General features: G+C 44.6%; 1 protein-coding gene across 4 annotated transcripts in view; it reads right to left on the bottom strand.

Annotated features, from left to right (window-relative positions):
• The window catches only part of LOC139753226 (uncharacterized), an 84,323-nt gene that overhangs the window by 14,047 nt on the left and 48,056 nt on the right, over window positions 1-22,220 (bottom strand). Inside the window, exons 1-3 of one of the 4 annotated variants that reach the window (XM_071669449.1) lie at window positions 14,028-14,121; window positions 3,040-3,225; window positions 2,141-2,323 (exon numbers count right to left, since the gene is read on the bottom strand). In XM_071669449.1, coding sequence (XP_071525550.1) covers window positions 2,141-2,323; window positions 3,040-3,198 — 342 coding nt within the window. In that variant the 5' untranslated portion in view covers window positions 3,199-3,225; window positions 14,028-14,121. Of the gene's footprint in view, window positions 1-2,140; window positions 2,324-3,039; window positions 3,226-4,659; window positions 4,774-11,235; window positions 11,370-14,027; window positions 14,122-22,220 lie in introns of those variants that run through there. The other 3 variants (XM_071669450.1, XM_071669447.1, XM_071669448.1) reach the window with 3 other exon arrangements.

The raw sequence follows: 22,220 nt of genomic DNA, 5'->3' as shown, positions 1-22,220 counted from the left end.
TCACAGAAGATTTTACTGACTTATTAATAAATACCAAGCCCACTCTATTAGGTATCCTGAATCACAGCAACTATTTAAAAACCCAATTTAGTTTTCTCTATACATCTTTTCAAAAGACATTATGGGTATGTTTGAAGGAATAGTAGTTCCAACAATGTTATATGGTTGCAAGGCAAGGGCTACAGATAGTGTTGTACGGAGGAGGGTGGATGTGTTGGAAATGAAATGTTTGAGGACAATGTGCGGTGTGAGGTGGATGAGTAAGTAATAAAAGGGTAAGAGAGATGTGTGGTAATAAAAAGAGTGTGGTTGAGAGAGCAGAAGAGGGTGCTTTGAAATGGTTTGGTCACATGGAGAGAATTTCCAGTGTTAGCAGGGTAGTACCAGGAAGAGATACAGAAATGGCCTCATTCACTCAAGTCCTGTCTCTAGTGTCATGCATATTGCACTGAAACCAGAGCCCTTTATCCACAATCAAGCCCCAAATATCTTTCAATGGTTCACCAGACTCCTTTATATGCTCAGTTTAAGCCCACTGACAGCACATCGTCCACTATATACCACATTATTCCAATCTGCTTTATACCTTGAATGCCTCATACCATTCTGTATGTCCAGGCCTTGAATCCTTAAGGCTTGCATGGAGTTCATGATTTACTTTACATAAACGACAATTAAAAAGATCCTCATAAATGCATTATAGCATAAGTGTCCTATGAAACCATGTTAAATAATGATATAAGCAATCATAACTGAAAATAATAATATTAACATGTATGTATATGTGCGTGTGTGGACATGTATGTATATACATGTGTAAGTGGGTGTGCTGGGCCATTCTTTCGTCTGTTTTCATGTGCTACCTCGCTAACGTGGGAGACAGCGACAAAGCAAAATAAATAAATGAATAAATAAATATAAATAAAAAAATAACTGAAAATAATAATATATATACACCATAGCTAGAGTAACAGCACAATTCTCTGTAAATCAAAGTACTTTGAGAAACATTAAACGGGACTTGGTAATAGAAAAAAAATAAATGCAAATGAAGCCCAATTATAAACTTTGGTTCTCTTTTAGGGTCCCTTGTTTTCAGGTCGGTAACTGACTGAGACCTAACCTGAACCAGACTTCTTGTTTTCCACTTTAAATCTTGCTTTGTAAAGTATGTTCTACTGGGTATGGACATCTGTTTCAGCACTGTATTTTTATTCCATCTTGTATATTCAGCTGATCAAGATACTAGTGGGCACATAAAATGATGAAGTAGAAGTTTCTGTTTATCTGTGAGGTTTCAATGCATATTTTGATACTCATACTACAGTGAACATCCCATACTATTTCCAGACTGACTTTTCCATATAAATTCTCAACATTTGTGGTATATCATAAAAGTAAATATCACAAACAGTAGTACTGGTATTGGGAAAAAAATATTAGTATAATACTAATCTAATGATACAACTAAATCTATTGGTGAAAACTATCATGCCAACACACTAAGCTCATTCATTAGTACTGTCTGGCACCATATTTCAAGCTTTTAAGATACAGCAAGAAGAGCATTGTTTTTAAATGTATTAATCTATATTACTCTGTAATGTCTGACATTCTAAACATTTTAAATTAGTACAGTGTAAGCAAGTATAGGGTGTATATACACAGAAATACAAAATTTCTATTCAATGCTAAATTCTTATGCAAACATGCACACTAAAACAATGTTCTTCTCCATTCCATTGGCATTTCTGCTTCAGTGCAATTTACAGATGCCAGTTATTCTGAGGCAATGAATGACGAAACAAGTTGTTACAAAAAATAAATCACTGACTGGCTTGGCTATACATAAGAAATACATTATTCGTCAAGCAAAATTATCTAAAATACAATGATGTGAAAAATATGAATATAATCATTAAAAGAATTCAAGTATAGATATTTCCTGGAATGGTACACTGTTTAAAGTGAACTATTAAATCTATCAGCCGCTCTAAATTCCCATACTCATAGTACAGTACTGGCAGTCATGGCAAGTATGTAAGCAATACAACTCGTACAGTAATCCCTTGGCCTCGTTAGAATATACAGCAACAATTCCACACTGATGCTTACTTTTGCTAGGTTAGTACACCCCTACCTCATGACCGGATGAAATGCCATTGGTCAGCTGTGGGGTTTCTTTCTGTTGCTTAGCCTTTGCTCTATCCTGGGGAAGAATGCCGGTGATGCCAATCTTTATGGCACCCTTCTCTTCCTCCGTCAATTTCAAAAACTCTCCAAGGGTGTCTGTTTCATTGGCCATGTCCAAGTCATCAAAATCCTGTAGGTGTTTAAGGAATAAATGAAAAACCTCCTACACCAACAACTGCTATTTTGAACCAATCTGATTTTACAAATTGTTTGAATGTGCTCTGTAAGTTACACATAAGAAATGAGTAAAATGCAATGCAAATTTCATTCATCTAATATTAACTGCAGAGGGTTTAATTCAACAATTAAGTTACATCTGTTTAAAAAAAAACTGTGTGTAAAGCTTAACCAAGCAAAAGATGCTTCAAATCTTATAAAAATAAATTTCAGATATCAAATCATTTTAATTTTTGATCAAAGTACAGACAGTAAAATACTATGAAACAGCAGCAGCCTCAGCTACAGATTTTCTCAATATCTTGCACAAAAATTCAAAATAAATATTGTGCACAATAATGTCATTATTCAATCTTTTCAATAATGAGAAAATTACATGAGAACCCTATGTTCATGCTAATTTGCATATACAAGCTTTCTTACAGTATCCACATACCCTAGGACTCGCTTAAACAATAACAACATCAAACATTAGTAACATATGATATGAAGTGTTTCACAAGTATGCTGGCACTCTCTTGTTTTTGTATTAGCACACTATCAGTGAGTAAATCTGTCTACCTATGAAGCAAAAGAAATTTGTAGGTAAATGATAGTTTTACAAATCTATGCTGCCACTCTTTCCAAGTAAAATACAGCTGTAGAGAATGAAGGTTTTACTGTACTTACTCCACAATACTCAGCTTCATTGAAGATCTGTGGAGTCATAGGTACCCGGTTGTTTCCCTTTGGTTTTGCATTTTCATTCATGTATTCTTTTGAGTCTTCCTGGCCAGGGTCAGTGATGTCAATAGTGATAAATGGGACGTTTTTACTTTCAAGGATCATAAGAGCTCGCTGCTGATTTTTTTTAACCTGAAGGAAAAATTTCCCATTAGTTCCAGTCTCTATGTATTTCTAAAACAATGCACTCATGCAATACACAGTATATGGTAAATGGAGATCTCTTTAATGTAATTACACACTTTATTCACTGCCATCTTGGCATTAAATGGGAAATTTAGTTTCTTTACCATAATGAAAATCTTAAGCATTTAAAATGTCTATCATATCAGTCCTACTAAAAATACCAATCTATCCATAACCATAACTTATTCTGTGACTTTTGTACCATGGATAACTCCAACTTTCACTACTATTTCACTAGTTTAAGAACAGAACCTTAGAGATCATGTTATTGGTGACTGAAGGGGTTAAGTTAGGAAGAGAGTACTGGTAATGTTCCTTAAAACTGCATATGAACAATCAAAGCTAAAGAAGATGGGATCTCCTTTATTCAAAGGACAGCTGATACACAGAGAATTGCCCAATCAGTCACCTTCATGTTGATGAAATTCAACCCATGTAAATGTAGAGGAATGATAATGGTACACACTAAATACAAGCCTTGATAAGAATCTTAGCAAAAAATAAGCTGCAGGAATCTGTGTGTGACTGGGACTTTAGAGCTGATCATGTACAGGACCTAATCTGTCGCCATATCCTCATCTCACCTAGAGAATCGTGAAGGAGAAAAACTGCAGGCAAATACTACAATCTCACTTAAATATATACAAGGTACGTAGATATTCAGCAAACTGTTCACATGGTACATTGATGGCCAAAATTAAGATAACCTTTCCAAATCTGGTCATCACACAAAGAAACAAAGAATGACATCAACGATGGTAAAAGAATTAGGCAGCTGCACTGGTGAAAAGCCATAAATTTGTCAACGTGAAAGAGAAGATAATGGGACTATAATAATGAAAAAAAAAAAAATCTTAAAGCAGTGTAAGTGTCAGGAGTGAGCAGCTCTTCAAATCAACAGTGATAAAACAACCAGAGACCTTAATCCAAAATCAAGCAAAAATGCTATTAGAAAAGAAACAAAGGTACTTAATGTTATAAGATCACTTGATTGGTATAACAACTGTGATGAAACTGTGAATCTTAACAATATATAAAATTTGCATAATTGTGAAAATTGGTAATCACAAAACACCTTGCATTAACATAAGTTTATCTTATGCTGAGTTCAAGGTAATATCCTCGTTCCAACAATTCAGTCTGGATCTTTCCAAATGACCATGCCAACAGTGCCACCAGCCACAGAGGATACCAATATAACCATAGTTATCTGGTATTGTTCCTAAACTTTCCATCGCTAGGCCATCATGTTCCCTTCCGTTCCTCGGCAAGTGGCACACTACCAACATATAACAACAAGAGAAGGTTGAGGGTATGCAAGGGACTGGGAAGTAAGTGTGGTGAGGAGTGGAGGGGGTGTGTAATAACGATGTGGCTTGCCTGCCTCGGGGTGTCGCCAGAGTACGTGCCAACTCGGACCCCACGACGCTTAGCCAGCCCCTGCTGCCAGACATGAGGTTGCTTCACCGAGTGACACATGCACGCCCATAATTCATCCTAACTACTTCCCTTCCCCACAACAGAGCAACGACTTCCAACACACTCGTCTGTTGGATCCGTGTCTATTAATACATGACAATCGTATGTACAAACATCAAGGTTCGCCTTTGACTATGGTGAAGCTGAAAATCCTAGAATACCATGGGGCTATTTACTCGTTTGTACCGAGATCGTATCAGGTCTTCGAATTATCTTACCTGAAGAAGGTGGTTATGATTTTCGAGTGTTAGCTATGACGGCCTTTATTACCCTGGCAGCTAATAAAACCCTAATAACCAACGGACCATGGAATGTCACTTTGAAAAAACTAATAAAGTACTAAAGTCTGTGTCATCCTACTTTGGACAGAAATGACCCTTAATCATGTCATTAACGATTACTAGTAATCGAGTTTATCCTCTTAACTAGAGGGATAAAAATGGACCGATCTACTACTATGTGTGGACTTACAGCCCGTGACTGGGTGCATATGAACTATAAATCGCAGTCATACAATGTTATGAGGCTTCACAAGGATATAATGCAATAGAGCGGTTCCTGATCTAGTAAAGAGATCTGCCAGACATCATGAGGTCGTCGGCAATGCTGTCTTCACGGTGTGTGTGTGTGTGTGAAATTACACTTAAACTGATGTGGAAGGATAAAAGATCAAGATCAAATCGCTGGGAGAGTCAAGTTAGATTCGCCTAGAGTTGTCTTGTCCTTACAGAGAACACTATAGGTATAACCCAGTTACTCTCACGTACTACCTCTTCTTTCTATATACGACATGATCACTTTACGTCAGCCATCACATAACACAGTAGTAGAAGCAGCTAACCGTGTGAGGAGACAGCAGCGTAGGTCGTCGTCTGCTCAGGTAAGGTTATGGTGGTATGCGGCTACGTGCTGCAACGGGGGCGGGTGGGTTACCGTCATGGGTTTACCGGCAGACGTCTGCCACTGGAGCATCAGAAGATGGAGGGTAGAATATTCTAGCAGTGTCGGTAACTAGCACTGGCACTACGGGTCTGGGTACAGCTCAGGTTACAGCAGGCCGAGTGCCAGAGCAAGCCCGAGGAGAAGGCCACAAACATCAGTTAGAAACGGTGGTAGCTTAGCGCAATGCTCGCCACTGTCACATTTTACTGCACGGTCTACCATCATCGTTCACACCTACTTTATACCGTACCATCTGTCTCTACAGTTACTATTGGGAAATCAGTTGGTGTGCCAATTCAACCAACCTGGCTGTAACCCTCCCACGACTTAGAAATGAAGTGACGATCTTTAAACTGCGGCACAGGATGATTTTTTTGAAGAAAAATTATACGAAAATGGATGAGGAAACCTTAAAAAGCACAGAGAAATTCTAAAGACCCCTAGTGGTTACGTTTGACATGGAGTTTGTACTTAATCTTCAACATATAATCCTAAACCACTTACAAACACTTTCAAAGATCAGGTCTTGAAACCGCTTACGACTGGAACCACTTGAAACCATTTATCACCAATATGAACCGCTTGAAACCACTTTTCCACACACTAGAAACACCTGAAACAACTAAAAAGTCAATAAATAGCTGGAAAATCTACCATTAAGGCACAATTCTGTCTCCTCCACTTCACTGTAACTGCGCATATTCTAAGTCACTTAAGACTGGCATAAATTTCGAAGTGCCGATATTAAAGACCAAAACGGGGAATTTAACGATGTCAGAAAATCCATATATGCAAATATAATAGTGCTTCGCGGGGGGGGGGGGGATCATGTCCATTTCCCATAAACCTTGAGCCATGAATAGCGAATGATCTCATGAAGATCTACCCACATTAAAAAAAAAAAAAGGGACAAAAAATATGGACGAAACGCATGTGCATTCCCTAGAGACGTGGAACAAGACAAGCAAGCCCTCATGGCCCTCACTATGAGGGGATGAATACTAGTTCAAGGATTTACTCAAGGACTCATATCGACAAAGACCCACTAGAGAGAGAGAGAGAGAGAGAGAGAGAGAGAGAGAGAGAGAGAGAGAGAGAGAGAGAGAGAGAGAGAGAGAGAGAGAGTGGGGGGCAGGTAATAAGTGGTCTACTGCGCTACAGGTGCAGTGAAAAGCAAGGGTTCGTCTCACTCACACTATAACAATCTGCTTCAGTTCCCGACGAGCGAAGTATAAATACCACAGTCCTCGCAAGTCATTCTAACAAACAAAAAATGGAACATTGACACATGATTCGGACGCCACTCTAAATGAAGCACTGCACGTAAACATATTACCTAGACACGAAGCACAGCAGGACGCCTTCTGTATTAAAGTACAAAAGTATAAGGGATAAATCAATGACAATTTAGGAATATATATATATATACACTAAAGCAGGAGGCGAAACAGTCCGTAATTAAAAAGAAATTCCAAAGAAACTGGCTTAGAGATATCATAAACTTCCCAAAACGATGACCTAACCGACAACATTCATCTTATTTTATTCAAAATCTTTAAAAAAGAAGAAAAAAGAAGCTATTTCAGGCGAAGAGAATACCTCATCCACGAATGCTTTACCGTGGTGGTGGTGGGTGAAGCACGGCCACAGAAACAGCAACATATAAAAACAAACGGCTCTCACCTGCCTGGGAAAGAGAAAGGGGAAAGTCAATGACGACTCCCCGCATGATCTCCCAAGTTTCCCTTGACCCTACGTACGTTAGTGCGGGATCTAACGTACAGATAACCTTCTCCATCCCCGCCATCACTCACTCTACCCTGGTTATCAATGCATTCAACGACCTCTACCGCATCAAAGGGAACTTTTTATAGATAACAATCATGCACCCCGGACCGATCTTGTTAAAATGTCGTCGCACTTCAAAAATATACACCTCAGTCAGTAATCAAAGGTGAAACCCCCATTACACTCACAAAACACAGACTACACACACAAGAACCCCTCGACACATATTGGATAACGACCTTCAGAAATGTACAACTGTATGCCTCAAGTCCCGGAGGCCTTAGCCAGCTTTCAGCGATCTCGGTCGATGAAGTACGCCATGCGAATTCTGTCCGTCACTCGTACAATACTACGATACGTGGCTCCACGGCGTGTTGATTCGACCATTCACAGATGTAGGTGTGGAGTACACAGGGGTAAACAATCACAAAGCAATATTCCCTTAACAATGGTGGTGGTGGTGGACTTCATGAGGCTAATCAACTCTTTGAGTTGCGTCTCGGTAGAAAATTACCGACGTTAATATGCCTGTTATTCTATCCGTCCCGTAATTCGTCTGTCGTAAAAACATTGCCAAGTTGACACGGCTTCACGAAATCTATATATATATATATATATATATATATATATATATATATATATATATATATATATATATATACACATGTGTGTGTGTGTGTGTGTGTGTGTGCACGAGGAGAGACCCTAACATATTAAAAACAGGAAATTAACCTAGTAGAGGGAAAACTGATGCTACACACCCAACCATCACAAGCCACCATGTAATCATATACAACCAAGAGTCCCAGCCACCGGGGGTTGAACCGTCACTTAAAAAGGGGTGACAGTTCTTACCTGCAGAACTGGTTCGTGGTGAACCCCTTGGAGACGAACCTTGAGTCTAGACGGGAGAGAGAGAGAGAGAGAGAGAGAGAGAGAGAGAGAGAGAGAGAGAGAGAGAGAGAGAGAGAGAGAGAGAGAGAGGGGGGGGGGGGAGAGAGAAAGTCCGAACACACGCCACAATCAGTCAACCTTCCTTAGACCATCTGTTGGGGTTTAGGATGCAGCCACTTCCCTCGTCGCGCACTGGAAGCACAGAACAAGAACTCGGCGACATCTCGGGTCGGGGTCAAGACAGGCGCCTGCCAAGGACTGTCAGGGTTCGGGGTTCAAAAATCTCATTCTGAAGAGAAAACGGAGGAGCCCTTCCACCATCTAGCCAGTGGGGTGCCTGCATTACGGCCGTACCAAGCACCGTCTCCACGTAAAACTTAAAGACGTAGTATATGTATTGGCTCCACACGACCAATCTACTTTATATACATACATACATATATATATATATATATATATATATATATATATATATATATATATATATATATATATATATATATATATATATAATCTCTAAATATCCTGTTTATCTTATGCAGAAAAAAATAAGGAAAACCGTGTAATTACAGGTAATTACAGGTTCATAGATACTTTTCACAGGAACTTATAAAAACATTCCTGTCTGGAATAATGTCTTCCATGGTGGTGTGCACACACACTCCTGTCTCACTGGATGACCAGGAAAGAAATTCTGATACAGAATTCTTTCCCAATGCAGAGAGAGAGAGAGAGAGAGAGAGAGAGAGAGAGAGAGAGAGAGAGAGAGAGAGAGAGAGAGAGAGAGAGAGAGAGAGAAATCTTCAACCAGCCCATGAGCACCTTAAAACGACCCCTTTGAGCACTAAGGCTCGACCCTTTTCACGACAGTGAGGCAGCTCTGGGTTATGTCAGAGTGACCTTTGAACTTCATCGGGTCCTTACTGGATAAACATTTGTACCCCTTGAGGAAACATGATCTCATGCACGCCACAAAATATGACTCTTTTAATATAGTCTCTCTCTCTCTCTCTCTCTCTCTCTCTCTCTCTCTCTCTCTCTCTCTCTCTCTCTCTCTCTCTCTCTCTCATGGTTCATTCTTTCTGCAATCCCCTCCGTCAATATCCCTTAATGATCCTATATCCATGTTTAGCCATAGTACGAACTAGTTCGTTCCAAACCGGTCCAACATACATAAGGCAACCAAACGGAATGCGACAGTTTCTTAGTTTTTCTAAATTCCAAACGCTACTCTCTAATCTGTTTTCAGTTCGTCGAGAGCACATATGGAGTCGAAATGATTACCATTAAGTATTTCAGAATTCATCTCTCGTTTCATGTCGTGGAACTTCGATTAATACAAACGCGTTGTGTCTGTGCTGAGGGCAATCCATCGTAAACTCTTACGGGAGGACCCATGTCTCCCATGTCCTACATCCCATGCCACTTTATCATTCTCAGTGAACACCTACATTAGCATAACACACAAACATCATCACCTCTTCCGACTGCACGTACGTTTTCAAGCGCACCGGCCTTTGTCTGCTACACAGTTAGCAATGACTCTCCTATCTGTTGAATGTTCAATACTATCAGTGTTTAGATAACTGATAATATTTCCTCCATTACAAATCATATTCCCGGCTGCCACATTAAATCTACACCAAAATGATTCGCTGTCTTTTTCCACTGGTTTACGTAACCGTGGCCAATGATTTACGGCTTTGGCGACCCCGTCTTTGACCTAGCCATTTAGGGTCATATCAGAGGTCGTGTCATCGCACTCGAGTTACTTAAGTGCTCGAGTAATGTATTTGATGTATTACTTGATGTATTACTCGAGTAACCTTAACAAACATTATATCCATCAGAACCAATTTACACATGACAGCTAAGCGAACCCGAGATGCAATGTGCTCCTGTCAAAATTGGCTGCAAAACAGACGAGAGGCAGGAGGGAGAGAAACTTTCAAGCACTCAATGTACAGCGACCGAGTGGGTGACAGTGCAGCACACAAGCAGGTCGGGAAGCCAAACCTGTCGTCCACACACACACACACACACACACACACAGTAATGCCGGGGCAGGACAACGCCACTCCACAGCCGGTAAGGGGAACAAGGTAAGGGTGGGAGGCTCTGTCTCGTCTGCCGCGCTCCAAGGTGTCCACGCCATAATCCTATCTGAGACGATGCTCTTGTGTTGTTCTCAAGTTAGGAGCACGTCGTCTCCATATACCAGTCTCGCCCAAGCTGTGGGTAAGTCTTGATACCAGTATCATAGTATCAAATGCTAATTCAAAAGCTAGAGGCACGATTTAACACCAGTACCGTAGAGTTTAACGCTCGTGTGAAAAGGTACGGAGGTTCTTGTTCACTCCCTCCTTCGCCATGACGATCGAGTCTTCCTGGCGCTCAAAAGAGAGGGACGAGAAGCGCAGTTCCACATATGCGCCATATTAACGGCGGACCCAGCAACCTTCCCTGGGGTGTGGACGCGTCGTCCAGATACCAAATCCTCCTCTCCGTCCACCACACGAGAGACAAGAGGCAGCTGGCGCAACTGAGCCAACACACACATAAAGCACACATCCACGTGCAGGTGTTACCGGACTACGTTTGCTCGAGGTTACACCGCCAATGAAAAGTCGCCTTTGGCTAGGCTGTATCACTGGGAGTAAAGTCTCGTCAAAGACCTACATTTCTCTGCTGCTGGAAGTAGCACACAGCCTTGGGCAGCAGGAGCCTTCAGAGAGGGGAGGTCCTGGGTAACACCAGACTCTTTCATAGACGCTGGTCCTGGGATAATTATAAATAAATACATAAATATCAACGTTTACACTCCCTAGCTAACAGCACGATAACCCCAAATACCTTTTTTTTCTCTCTCTCTTTTTGTACGTATGGTGAGAGTGAGGAGACTCGGCAAAATCTAATGTATACAAACTTGATGTAGATGACAGAGTTGAGGATACGAGTGGCTACCTGACATCACCCGTGGGTAACATCTTACCTGAGGAAGAAAGAAAAAATATCAGGACTCAAAACTCACGAGCAGTCACAGGAGGCATAAACATGCAGCACTGACGAGTTATCCTACAAAAATGATCAAGTAGTATTTGCAACTAGTACATGTTAAGTAGTGGTATACCTAACCTGAACTTATATATATATATATATATATATATATATATATATATATATATATATATATATATATATATATATATATATATATATATCTATTCTGTTGTTCGACACTAACAAAGAGGTCAAGTTACTGTCAGTGTCTAGATCTATTAACTTGAATCTTTGGTTGTGTAAGAAGCGATCCTGATTTTGGTGTCTGATTTGCACGAAACCAGTTGTTGGTTACAAACATTTCATTCCTCAAAGTACATTAGAAAAAAAATTGAACAATGGCACTAGCCTCTTCAGTACGACGCTAGGAACTTTCAGAGGTACGATGACATGACCTTATGGGTCAGGTCAAAGGTCAGGTCATCATACCCAAGCGTCGCACCGTCGCGTCTCTCACACAAGGCTTTCGTAACATCATCGTGGCGCTCCCAACATTCTCTTTACTTTCGCACGAGAAAGAATAAAGACAAGTGAGTGGTTGTGAGGAGGGAGGGAGGGAGGGAGGAGGTGAGGTAGAGAGCGTGCGGGCCAGGCAAGTGCGAGGGTATGAGAGAGCTGGTCCGCAATGTTGCATGACCACACCGGCAGTAAAGGGGTAGCCGACGGAGACAAGGCGAAGGAACTGGGCTGGTCCACCACCCACCACCAACACCAACTCTCCTCTCCTCCCTCACCTACCCCGTGTCTGGTCACAAAGTCTATTACGGATGGGGAAAAAAAAACATCCTCTCTCTCTCTCTCTCTCTCTCTCTCTCTCTCTCTCTCTCTCTCTCTCTCTCTCTCTCTCACTGTCGTCCAACTCATTTTTCTTGGAATGATCTGCCGAAAACACACACACACACACACACACACACACACACACACACACACACACACCAGCTCCGGAAACAAATGGTGTGTGTGTATCTTGAGCATGAAGACACAGTCTCCTCGAGCACGACGGGACGACCTTCGAGTTCTGCCGGGAGCACCTTCAAGGGTCAAGGCTGAGGATCAAGCCATCACACACACACTAGGGCTGCTGTATCGTCGTTCTCAAGGGCCCAGTTTAATTAAGGTCAAGTCGGGCAATAATCGTGAAAAAGGCCTTCAAGAAAGTCGTCCATTTTTCTTTCAGTTGAACGTCTCCACGTACTTGACAGAACACATCCGCCATGGAAAATCCAGCCGGGGTCCGTCTGTAAGGTTCAGGCACCACGTCCCAGTCTCCTTTCCCTCGTCAGCTCAAACCTGCTCTGCTGTGTGCCACTGATTTAATCTTAGGCGACGAACAGAGCGAGGCGAACTGGGATGGCAAAACCCAATTTGAATCTACGTTGTCACCGATTTTTCATGCTCGACTTGGTGGGCGACACATACTGTCCGCGGACTGAGCCAGGGCACATGGAAAGGTCCGTGAGGGCTGGTTGTGGCCAGCGGAGCGGTGGTCTCTCTTGTGCTTTACACATGACAGGTACATGGTGGATGTGAACGAACGAATGCGGCCTTCCTTCCGGAGGCTCCTGGCGCTACCACGCTAACGCGGGAAATGGCAAAAGCCAAGTACCCGGATCTGTCGTTTGCAGAGCCAGGCTTCCGTCTCCTAGTGGGATGCACTGAGTCCAGCTATACCTCCCGGTTGCTAGGAGCATCAATCAACAGCAGCTTTCACTACACACACACACACACACACACACACACACACACAGCTTTCTTTCCACTCCACAAGTCAGCGCCACAAGTACCCTCTCTGGCTTGGTCCGGTTCCCCGGCTGAACTCACGGTTATAGTGCGATTGCGAGCTCTCCTTCCGTCCTCAGGATGGTGGTCCTACACGACCGACATGGTCCTGTATATACCCCCTTCCTCTCCTATATACCTTCGTGTGTCCCACCCAGGCTCAACTCTACAAGCATCTCTCCCTCTTTTCCCCCATCCCGGCCTGAATCATGAAGTTGTTACCAACACTCGTTTCCTTCCAATGGGCCCCAAGCGGCTTTCTAACTCCTCCTCCTCCTCCTTCGTAAAATCCTTCCTTCTTGCTTTCCACCAGCGCCTCCTTTCCCCAAGAGCTACACAGCCCTTGCCCACTCATGACTCTGACTCTCTCTCTCTCTCTCTCTCTCTCTCTCTCTCTCTCTCTCTCTCTCTCTCTCTCTCTCTCTCCTGCAGCCACCATCTCCACATCACCTCAACATCCACCGTGGAGACCCAGATCTCAGGCGCCGTATGATGCCAGCGTACCCTGCACGGCCTGGCAGATCACATACGCTACGAAGATGCTTTCCTCCCAAATGTTTAGTGTTTATTTTTTTGTCTAATTTCTCAACCAGTCGAACGATGAAATGCTTCGAATGCTCGCAGGCAGAAACATTTCCACGGCCTCAGCCACCTTTTGGATAGTATTTTAGTCAATTTAAGATTAAGTTCTGGAAGTACACACAGTCGTACACTTTGCCATGACAACAAGAGACGGTTATGGAGTAGAAGTGTCGTGTACCCGATGTATTACACCTACACACGTCGGTCCTATACTGCTAGCCCACCTTGTCACCAACACAGCAGGAGGAGGAGGAGGAGGCAGAGGCCGGAACCTTCTTCGTCCAGCCTTCGACACACACCGTCCCTCAAGGCACAGGTACTGTAAGCCTTGGTGCTTGAAGGCATGCAAGTCGACCGCGCCGCGACACACACAGATATACACCCTCACCTGTGTCCTTGATCGCTGCCGGACAATTTTCCTACCGACTACAACTCCGGTGCCAACAACACGAACAGGTAGTGCCAAACAACACTTTTGGTGCCAACACCCATGATACAGTGGTGCCAAACCGATACACGAACACACACACACACACACACACACACACACAGGTGCACACACGAGTGTATATATCTCCCTCACCGCAGAGTACAAACAGGCAATTACACACAAAACCCAGTAGTTGTGGACACCCATATCTGCACGTCATACCAATATACTCGCACCAAAACAGTGGTAAAAGTTAGGTACTTATATAGACAGAAAAGCCAATATGCACCCCTCTCCCAACACACACACACACACACACACACACACACACCGGAGGGCATGGAAACTAATGGCAAATCCCCGAGCTAACGAGAGGGAACTCATGTCAGGTCCCCATGATCACCTGGGGACTCCTCATGTCATATTCATCGGTCCCCACGCTCAGTGATCACTCTACCCTCACGAGTGAGCCCTCTGACACTCTGGCTATATACTCACAGGGGCTCACGTGAGCGCTGACATCACTCTTTCCACAAGGCTCTGGCATTATCACAAGGTCTTCCCCAAGACACCTCCCCACACACACACAGGATCCTGTTGATAACGCTCACTTGTGGCTCTAAAAGGCTCACTACACTCACGTGGGGGCTCTAAATGGCTTATAACTCACTTGGGGCTCTGAAAAGGCTCATAACTCTCACAGCGGGGCTTTCAAAGGCTCATAACTCTCACCTGGGGCTCTAAAAGGCACATAACTCTCACTTGGAGGCTCTGAAAGCCCCCCCTTCACTCTCACATGATCGCTGCAGGCCGGGAGTCATTATAAAGGAGTCCGACTACGTTAAGTCCCTCACCGTTGCTGCTGCTGCTGCTGGCTGTGTTCCGTGCGGGCAGCTGGCTGACTGTGCATTAAACAGCAGCCCAACTACATCAAACAACACGCCAGTCCGTTCTACAAACTCCACACCCTCCCGCCGCCCGCCCCCTCAAAAAGCCAGAGTCTCTCTCTCTCTCTCTCTCTCTCTCTCTCTCTCTCTCTCTCTCTCTCTCATACACCACCAGGCGAGGCCACGAGGCCGCCCCCCCCCCACCTCGACCCCCGTCTGGCCATCCTTCTTCGCTCGTCCTCGACACACACACACACACACACAAACCGCTCCCTCCCCCTGTGTTCGCCCGGCTTTTTAAAAACCACCCGGAAAACGCGAGTATGGCTGGCTATGAACCACCAGCTTGATCCAAAATAGACGAAACTCCTATTTCTGTCTCGTGGGGGGACGACTCTTACAGGAGAGAGAGAGAGAGAGAGAGAGAGAGAGAGAGAGAGAGAGAGAGAGAGAGAGAGAGAGAGAGAGAAACATTTGACATGGGCCATATTTGTTTACTGGAGGGCCTGGCTACTCCCCACAATTATCTATATATATACACGATTATCTATAGATACAGACAGACAAATGAAGGGCGCGAGGTGACCATGACAGCTGCTGCTGTGCTGCTGTGTGTCACGTCACAACTGCTCAGCTGGCGTAGCTGTGGTGGCGGCGGACACCGGTGGTGGGCGCAGGGGGAGGCTCACGGACTGTGGGGCGAGGGGAGGAAGAGAAGCTGGGGGGAAGGGGGGGGGGGTTAGAAGGAACGATGATGGTCGGAAACGTAGCTCAAAAGAATACGATCGGCGACGTAACCACAGCCGAGATCGCAAATCCTCCTCCTTTTTTTTTTATCTTCCATTTTATGCTTGTGCCGCATCCAACACGCACATGCCCTACAAAATGTCGGACATCTTCCCACAAGCACAGAGTCGAAAGCACCCAATGATGCGCTGTGGTCTGTACTCCTCCTCCTCCCGTTGTTATGCCTGCCCTACTGACTGCTCAGACCAGCGCACGAAGGACCTTTCATAATTATAATACGTCTTCATCATCCACCGCACTACAGACCAGACGCAGAAATACAGGTAGCTATTAATACAGACACAGACATACAGGTCGCTATCAATACCAGGCACAGAGATACAGGTCGCTATTAATACCAGGCACAGAGATACAGGTAGCTATTAATACCAGGCACAGAGATACAGGAAGCTATTAATACCAGGCACAGAGATACAGGTCGCTATTAATACCAGGCACAGAGATACAGGTAGCTATTAATACCAGGCACAGAGATACAGGTAGCTATTAATACCAAGCACAGAGATACAGGAAGCCATTAATACCAGGCACAGAGATACAGGAAGCCATTAATACCAGGCACAGAGATACAGGAAGCCATTAATACCAGGCACAGAGATACAGAAAGCCATTAATACCAGGCACAGAGATACAGGTCGCTATTAATACCAGGCACAGAGATACAGGTAGCTATTAATACCAGGCACAGAGATACAGGTAGCTATTAATACCAAGCACAGAGATACAGGAAGCCATTAATACCAGGCACAGAGATACAGGAAGCCATTAATACCAGGCACAGAGATACAGGTAGCTATTAGACGACTCGTACACGTATCTTACTCATATCTAACGAGCATAATATGTAGATATGCCCATCTGGCTGGGAAATAGTACCGTAGACATCTCTCTTAGGTACCAACCAGTATCACACAGGTACAACTGTGTCTATATAAGTAACAATTAATGTGGCAGATACTAATATCTCTACATACCCCACTGGTATCTCAGATATCTGCCAGTATCTGCGGGTACCAACCTAACTAGTCCTGCAGACACCCGGCGTGTATTTAGGCAGACAACGAGTATCTAACTACAGCACCGACCAGTACGTATGAGGTTGTTTGCTCAGCTGCTGCTGCTGCTGCTGCCTCACCCATGACGAGAGCAGGGAACCAGCAGACGACTACAGTATCTGTTTACACCCGGACGTAGCGAGCGCTTAGCTTTGTGTTTACACCCGGACGTAGCGAGCGCTTAGCTTTGTGTTTACACCCGGACGCAGCGAGCGCTTAGCTTTGTGTTTACACCCGCACGTAGCGAGGACGCTAAGACGCACCAATATATATATATATATATATATATATATATATATATATATATATATATATATATATATATATATATATATATTATTATTGGACGGCTTATAACAGGCGAAGGAACTTGCCTACGAAGTCTAACTACCAACTAGGGAACAATGGTGTTCCAAACGAGCCCGCAGTGTAGAAGTTACTACAATTGTAAAAAAAAAAAAATGAATAAGGAAATATTTTCTAAGGTAAAAAATGTCAAAAAAGGAGAATATCTGCATAACTTGCAAGGACCAAAGGTGGAATTTTCTTCAAGTTGTGAGCCACTTTAAATTCCAGTCTAAACCTTTTAATGTGCAGCAGGAGAATATATAGGAGGATATATATATATATATATATATATATATATATATATATATATATATATATATATATATATACATGACTAGAGTTATGGGTTGTATGCTGTTTCAGTTCTTAAGAAGCTTGGGGGTGGGAAAAAAAACAGCTGTATTAACATCCAAAAGAAGAAAAGGGAATAAATTTTTTTTTTAACTTACGAGCCAGGTTAAAAGTCCGGGTTAAGACGTATTGTAAATGGCCTCATAACTACAACCTACTCCATAATAAGAGTTGTAGATCTCATAACAATCCAAACTTTACAGGATGGTATATACATCAAGGTTATGTTTACATCTTGACGCACGACTTCGAACGAAGGAGAGGAACGGACAGACGGACGAAGAAGAAAACGGGAGACGGCGATCTCTCACTGCTGACGCCAGCGATACGATCTCTTAGTGCTGACGCCTGCGATACGATCTCTTAGTGCTGACGCCTGCGATACGATCTCTTAGTGCTGACGCCAGCGATACGATGTCTTAGTGCTGACGCCAGCGATACGATGTCTTAGTGCTGACGCCTGCGATACGATCTCTTACCGCTGACACCAGCGATATGATCTCTTAGTGCTGACGCCTGCGATAAAATAAACTACGATTTAAATGTCTTACAATTTTGTGTCCGTGCTTCAGCTGTATTTCAGAGACACAAATTCCTTTTTTTCTTTTCCAAATGCGACGTCATCTAATGGATAGACGATCCGGTAAGCTTACAGTGTTTGGGGGATTTCCGTGGTGTGGTGGCTAGCGTTACTGACCATGACTCATGCACGGGATCGACAAAAGTGGGGAGGGGAGGGGGGAAATAGGCGACCCACAGTTCACCCCAGCTGTTCATCTCCCTTCTGAGTTTCCTGCCTCAGGCTAAGGAGTATTCTTGCTCATATGTCAAAGACGTAGTATATATATATATATATATATATATATATATATATATATATATATATATATATATATATATATATATATATAAACTCTCCCCATAATGAAAAGACAGCCTATCACACCAGTGACGTCATCAACCTGCTCGGCCTCGGTGACGTCAATAACCAGCAGCTAGAGCGTGACGTCACCACGTAGGGAGGCGATGCACCTTTTGCAACGTCAGAAGGCAGCAGGTGGCGTGGAAGGGAGGCGCGGGGAGCGCACACACACGCCCACCCCAGGCGACCTGCGTGACATTATACACCCCTGGGTGGGCCGGGGGTAGAGCCAGGCCCCTCGAGACGGGCGGGGATTGGCCACTCCTGGGGAGGGAGGGAGGGACTTGGCCACTCCAGGGGAGGGGAAGGGAGGGAGGTGGCCAGCGTGGCCAGACAGCTCCTCCTGCAACATTCTCTTTAAGTCTCGCCTCACCTCGGGCACGCCCACCCTCTGGCCACTTCTGCTTCTCCTGTGTTGGTTGTAGGTGGTGCTGGTTGTAGGTGGTGCTGGTTGTAGGTGGTGTTGGTTGTAGGTGGTGTTGGTTGTGGGTGGTGTTGGTTGTGGGTGGTGTTGGTTGTAGGTGGTGTTGGTTGTGGGTGGTGTTGGTTGTGGGTGGTGTTGGTTGTGGGTGGTGCTGGTTGTGGGTGGTGTTGGTTGTGGGTGGTGTTGGTTGTGGGTGGTGTTGGTTGTAGGTGGTGTTGGTTGTGGGTGGTGTTGGTTGTGGGTGGTGTTGGTTGTAGGTGGTGTTGGTTGTGGGTGGTGTTGGTTGTGGGTGGTGCTGGTTGTGGGTGGTGTTGGTTGTAGGTGGTGTTGGTTGTGGGTGGTGCTGGTTGTGGGTGGTGTTGGTTGTAGGTGGTGTTGGTTGTAGGTGGTGTTGGTTGTGGGTGGTGTTGGTTGTAGGTGGTGCTGGTTGTAGATGGTGTTGGTTGTAGGTGGTGTTGGTTGTGGGTGGTGTTGGTTGTAGGTGGTGTTGGTTGTAGGTGGTGTTGGTTGTGGGTGGTGTTGGTTGTAGGTGGTGTTGGTTGTGGGTGGTGTTGGTTGTGGGTGGTGTTGGTTGTGGTGTTGGTTGTGGGTGGTGTTGGTTGTGGTGTTGGTTGTGGGTGGTGTTGGTTGTGGGTGGTGTTGGTTGAAGGTGGTGTTGGTTGTGGGTGGTGTTGGTTGTGGGTGGTGTTGGTTGTGGTGTTGGTTGTGGGTGGTGTTGGTTGTGGGTGGTGTTGGTTGTGGGTGGTGTTGGTTGTGGTGTTGGTTGTGGGTGGTGTTGGTTGTGGGTGGTGTTGGTTGTGGGTGGTGTTGGTTGTGGTGTTGGTTGTAGGTGGTGTTGGTTGTGGGTGGTGTTGGTTGTGGGTGGTGTTGGTTGTAGGTGGTGTTGGTTGTAGGTGGTGTTGGTTGTGGGTGGTGTTGGTTGTGGGTGGTGTTGGTTGTAGGTGGTGTTGGTTGTAGGTGGTGTTGGTTGTGGGTGGTGTTGGTTGTGGGTGGTGTTGGTTGTAGGTGGTGTTGGTTGTGGGTGGTGTTGGTTGTAGGTGGTGTTGGTTGTGGGTGGTGTTGGTTGTGGGTGGTGTTGGTTGTAGGTGGTGTTGGTTGTGGGTGGTGTTGGTTGTGGGTGGTGTTGGTTGTGGTGTTGGTTGTGGGTGGTGTTGGTTGTGGGTGGTGCTGGTTGTGGGTGGTGTTGGTTGTGGGTGGTGCTGGTTGTGGGTGGTGCTGGTTGTGGGTGGTGTTGGTTGTGGGTGGTGCTGGTTGTGGGTGGTGTTGGTTGTGGGTGGTGCTGGTTGTAGGTGGTGTTGGTTGTAGGTGGTGTTGGTTGTAGATGGTGTTGGTTGTAGGTGGTGTTGGTTGTGGGTGGTGTTGGTTGTGGGTGGTGTTGGTTGTGGGTGGTGCTGGTTGTGGGTGGTGTTGGTTGTGGGTGGTGCTGGTTGTGGGTGGTGCTGGTTGTGGGTGGTGCTGGTTGTGGGTGGTGTTGGTTGTGGGTGGTGCTGGTTGTGGGTGGTGTTGGTTGTGGGTGGTGTTGGTTGTAGATGGTGTTGGTTGTGGGTGGTGTTGGTTGTGGGTGGTGTTGGTTGTAGGTGGTGTTGGTTGTGGGTGGTGTTGGTTGTGTGTGTGTGTGTGTGTGTTGATAGTCAGGCCTTGGTAACAGCGCAGAGAGGTCGCAAACTGTAAACAAAGCCTGGCAAGGATGGACATCATCATCACCATCAACACAGCGTAACAAAAGGACACACATCAACATAGCATAACAAAGCATCAAATATCCTATTCCTTTACTCACTTCATCAATTCTCTCTCGTCTCCCTCATCGTCACTGTTCTAAAACCCTCCTCTGCCGCTCACACACACCTCACATGCGTGACCGCACTCATTCATGACCTTTTTTTATGAGCACAGTCTGTTTAGTAATGGTGTCATGAAATGACACACGGGGACACAAAATTTCCCCACCACGTCTGAAACAACCTGGAAGCCATGTGTGGTTTGTTCACGTCTCCTAAACTTCCACGGAAACAGAACACGAGACTTTATATAGCCACGCTCTTACCTAACACGTCCTTACATTAATACAGATCTCGAGAGGTGAAGAAGTTCTTTTAGATATGCGCAAAACGCCATCTACCTCACTTTAAATATACGGGAGGTGTTTAAACGAATATTCACAATCGCGTTTTGCGGCCAAGCAGAAGACGGTGTGGTATAGCGAATTCTGTCCCACCGACACATGGGGATGATACTGTACATTATCAACGTACATTGTGCTTTCCTCATAGCTGATCAGAGACGAACTTCAACACCCAGTGAGAAATGTCCTCAGACCAGTATATGTCAGCGTCAATGGACGAAAAGGAGTACAAATTCGTTGGGAGCTTCTCACTCCCCAGGCGTCCATCATTTCCCTACGACTGGTTGTAGCGCAGCGATTTCATGTCTATTTATCTACCTATCTAATATATATATATATATACTCACACACATGAACATACAAATCCCGGGACACGCACACAAACACACACACCCTAACCCACCTGGAGAGAGAGAGAGAGAGAGAGAGAGAGAGAGAGAGAGAGAGAGAGAGAGAGCACCCCCCTATCCCCACCTCCTCCACCCTCGTCACACTAGCACCCCCCGCGCCCCTTTGTGACATGAGTCATGGCGTGGTGCCTAGCTGACGCCGCCCCCCCCCCCAGGCACCCAACACACACACACACACACACACACACACACACACAGAGCGACCCCCGTCACCCTGTGACACCGCGCTGTACATACACGTGACGCCATATTCTAGTCAACTACTTTAACCAGGGTCAAGGCTCGTCAGCTGCCTCGTCTTTAAGGACCTTAATGGCCCTCCTGTGTCACCTTAGAAGCCCTACGTGTAATGAACCCTTAAACTGGGTTATCTACACTACCATCAACAAATAACAACACCACCATGTATCTCCCATTTTCTAATCTTTTAAAAATCTTCCGGTCATCCATTTTCCTTTTGTTTCGTCCTTTGGTTCTTCTATTTGTTTACACCTGACGACAGAGAACAACAACAACGACAAGTGATTCAAAAGCAACAAACAAAAATCCTTCTTGGGCAAAAGCACGAAAGCGAAAAGTCTTACATCCCGGAATAAACTGTATATAATACACCCCCATGGATATCCCAGTCCTAAATATTCTATAGAAATGAGACTAA

This window comes from Panulirus ornatus, chromosome 14, assembly GCF_036320965.1.
Source record: "Panulirus ornatus isolate Po-2019 chromosome 14, ASM3632096v1, whole genome shotgun sequence".
NCBI lineage: Eukaryota > Metazoa > Arthropoda > Malacostraca > Decapoda > Palinuridae > Panulirus > Panulirus ornatus.
Note: the sequence above shows the minus strand (reverse complement) of the source record. Positions and strands in the feature narration are given on the sequence as shown.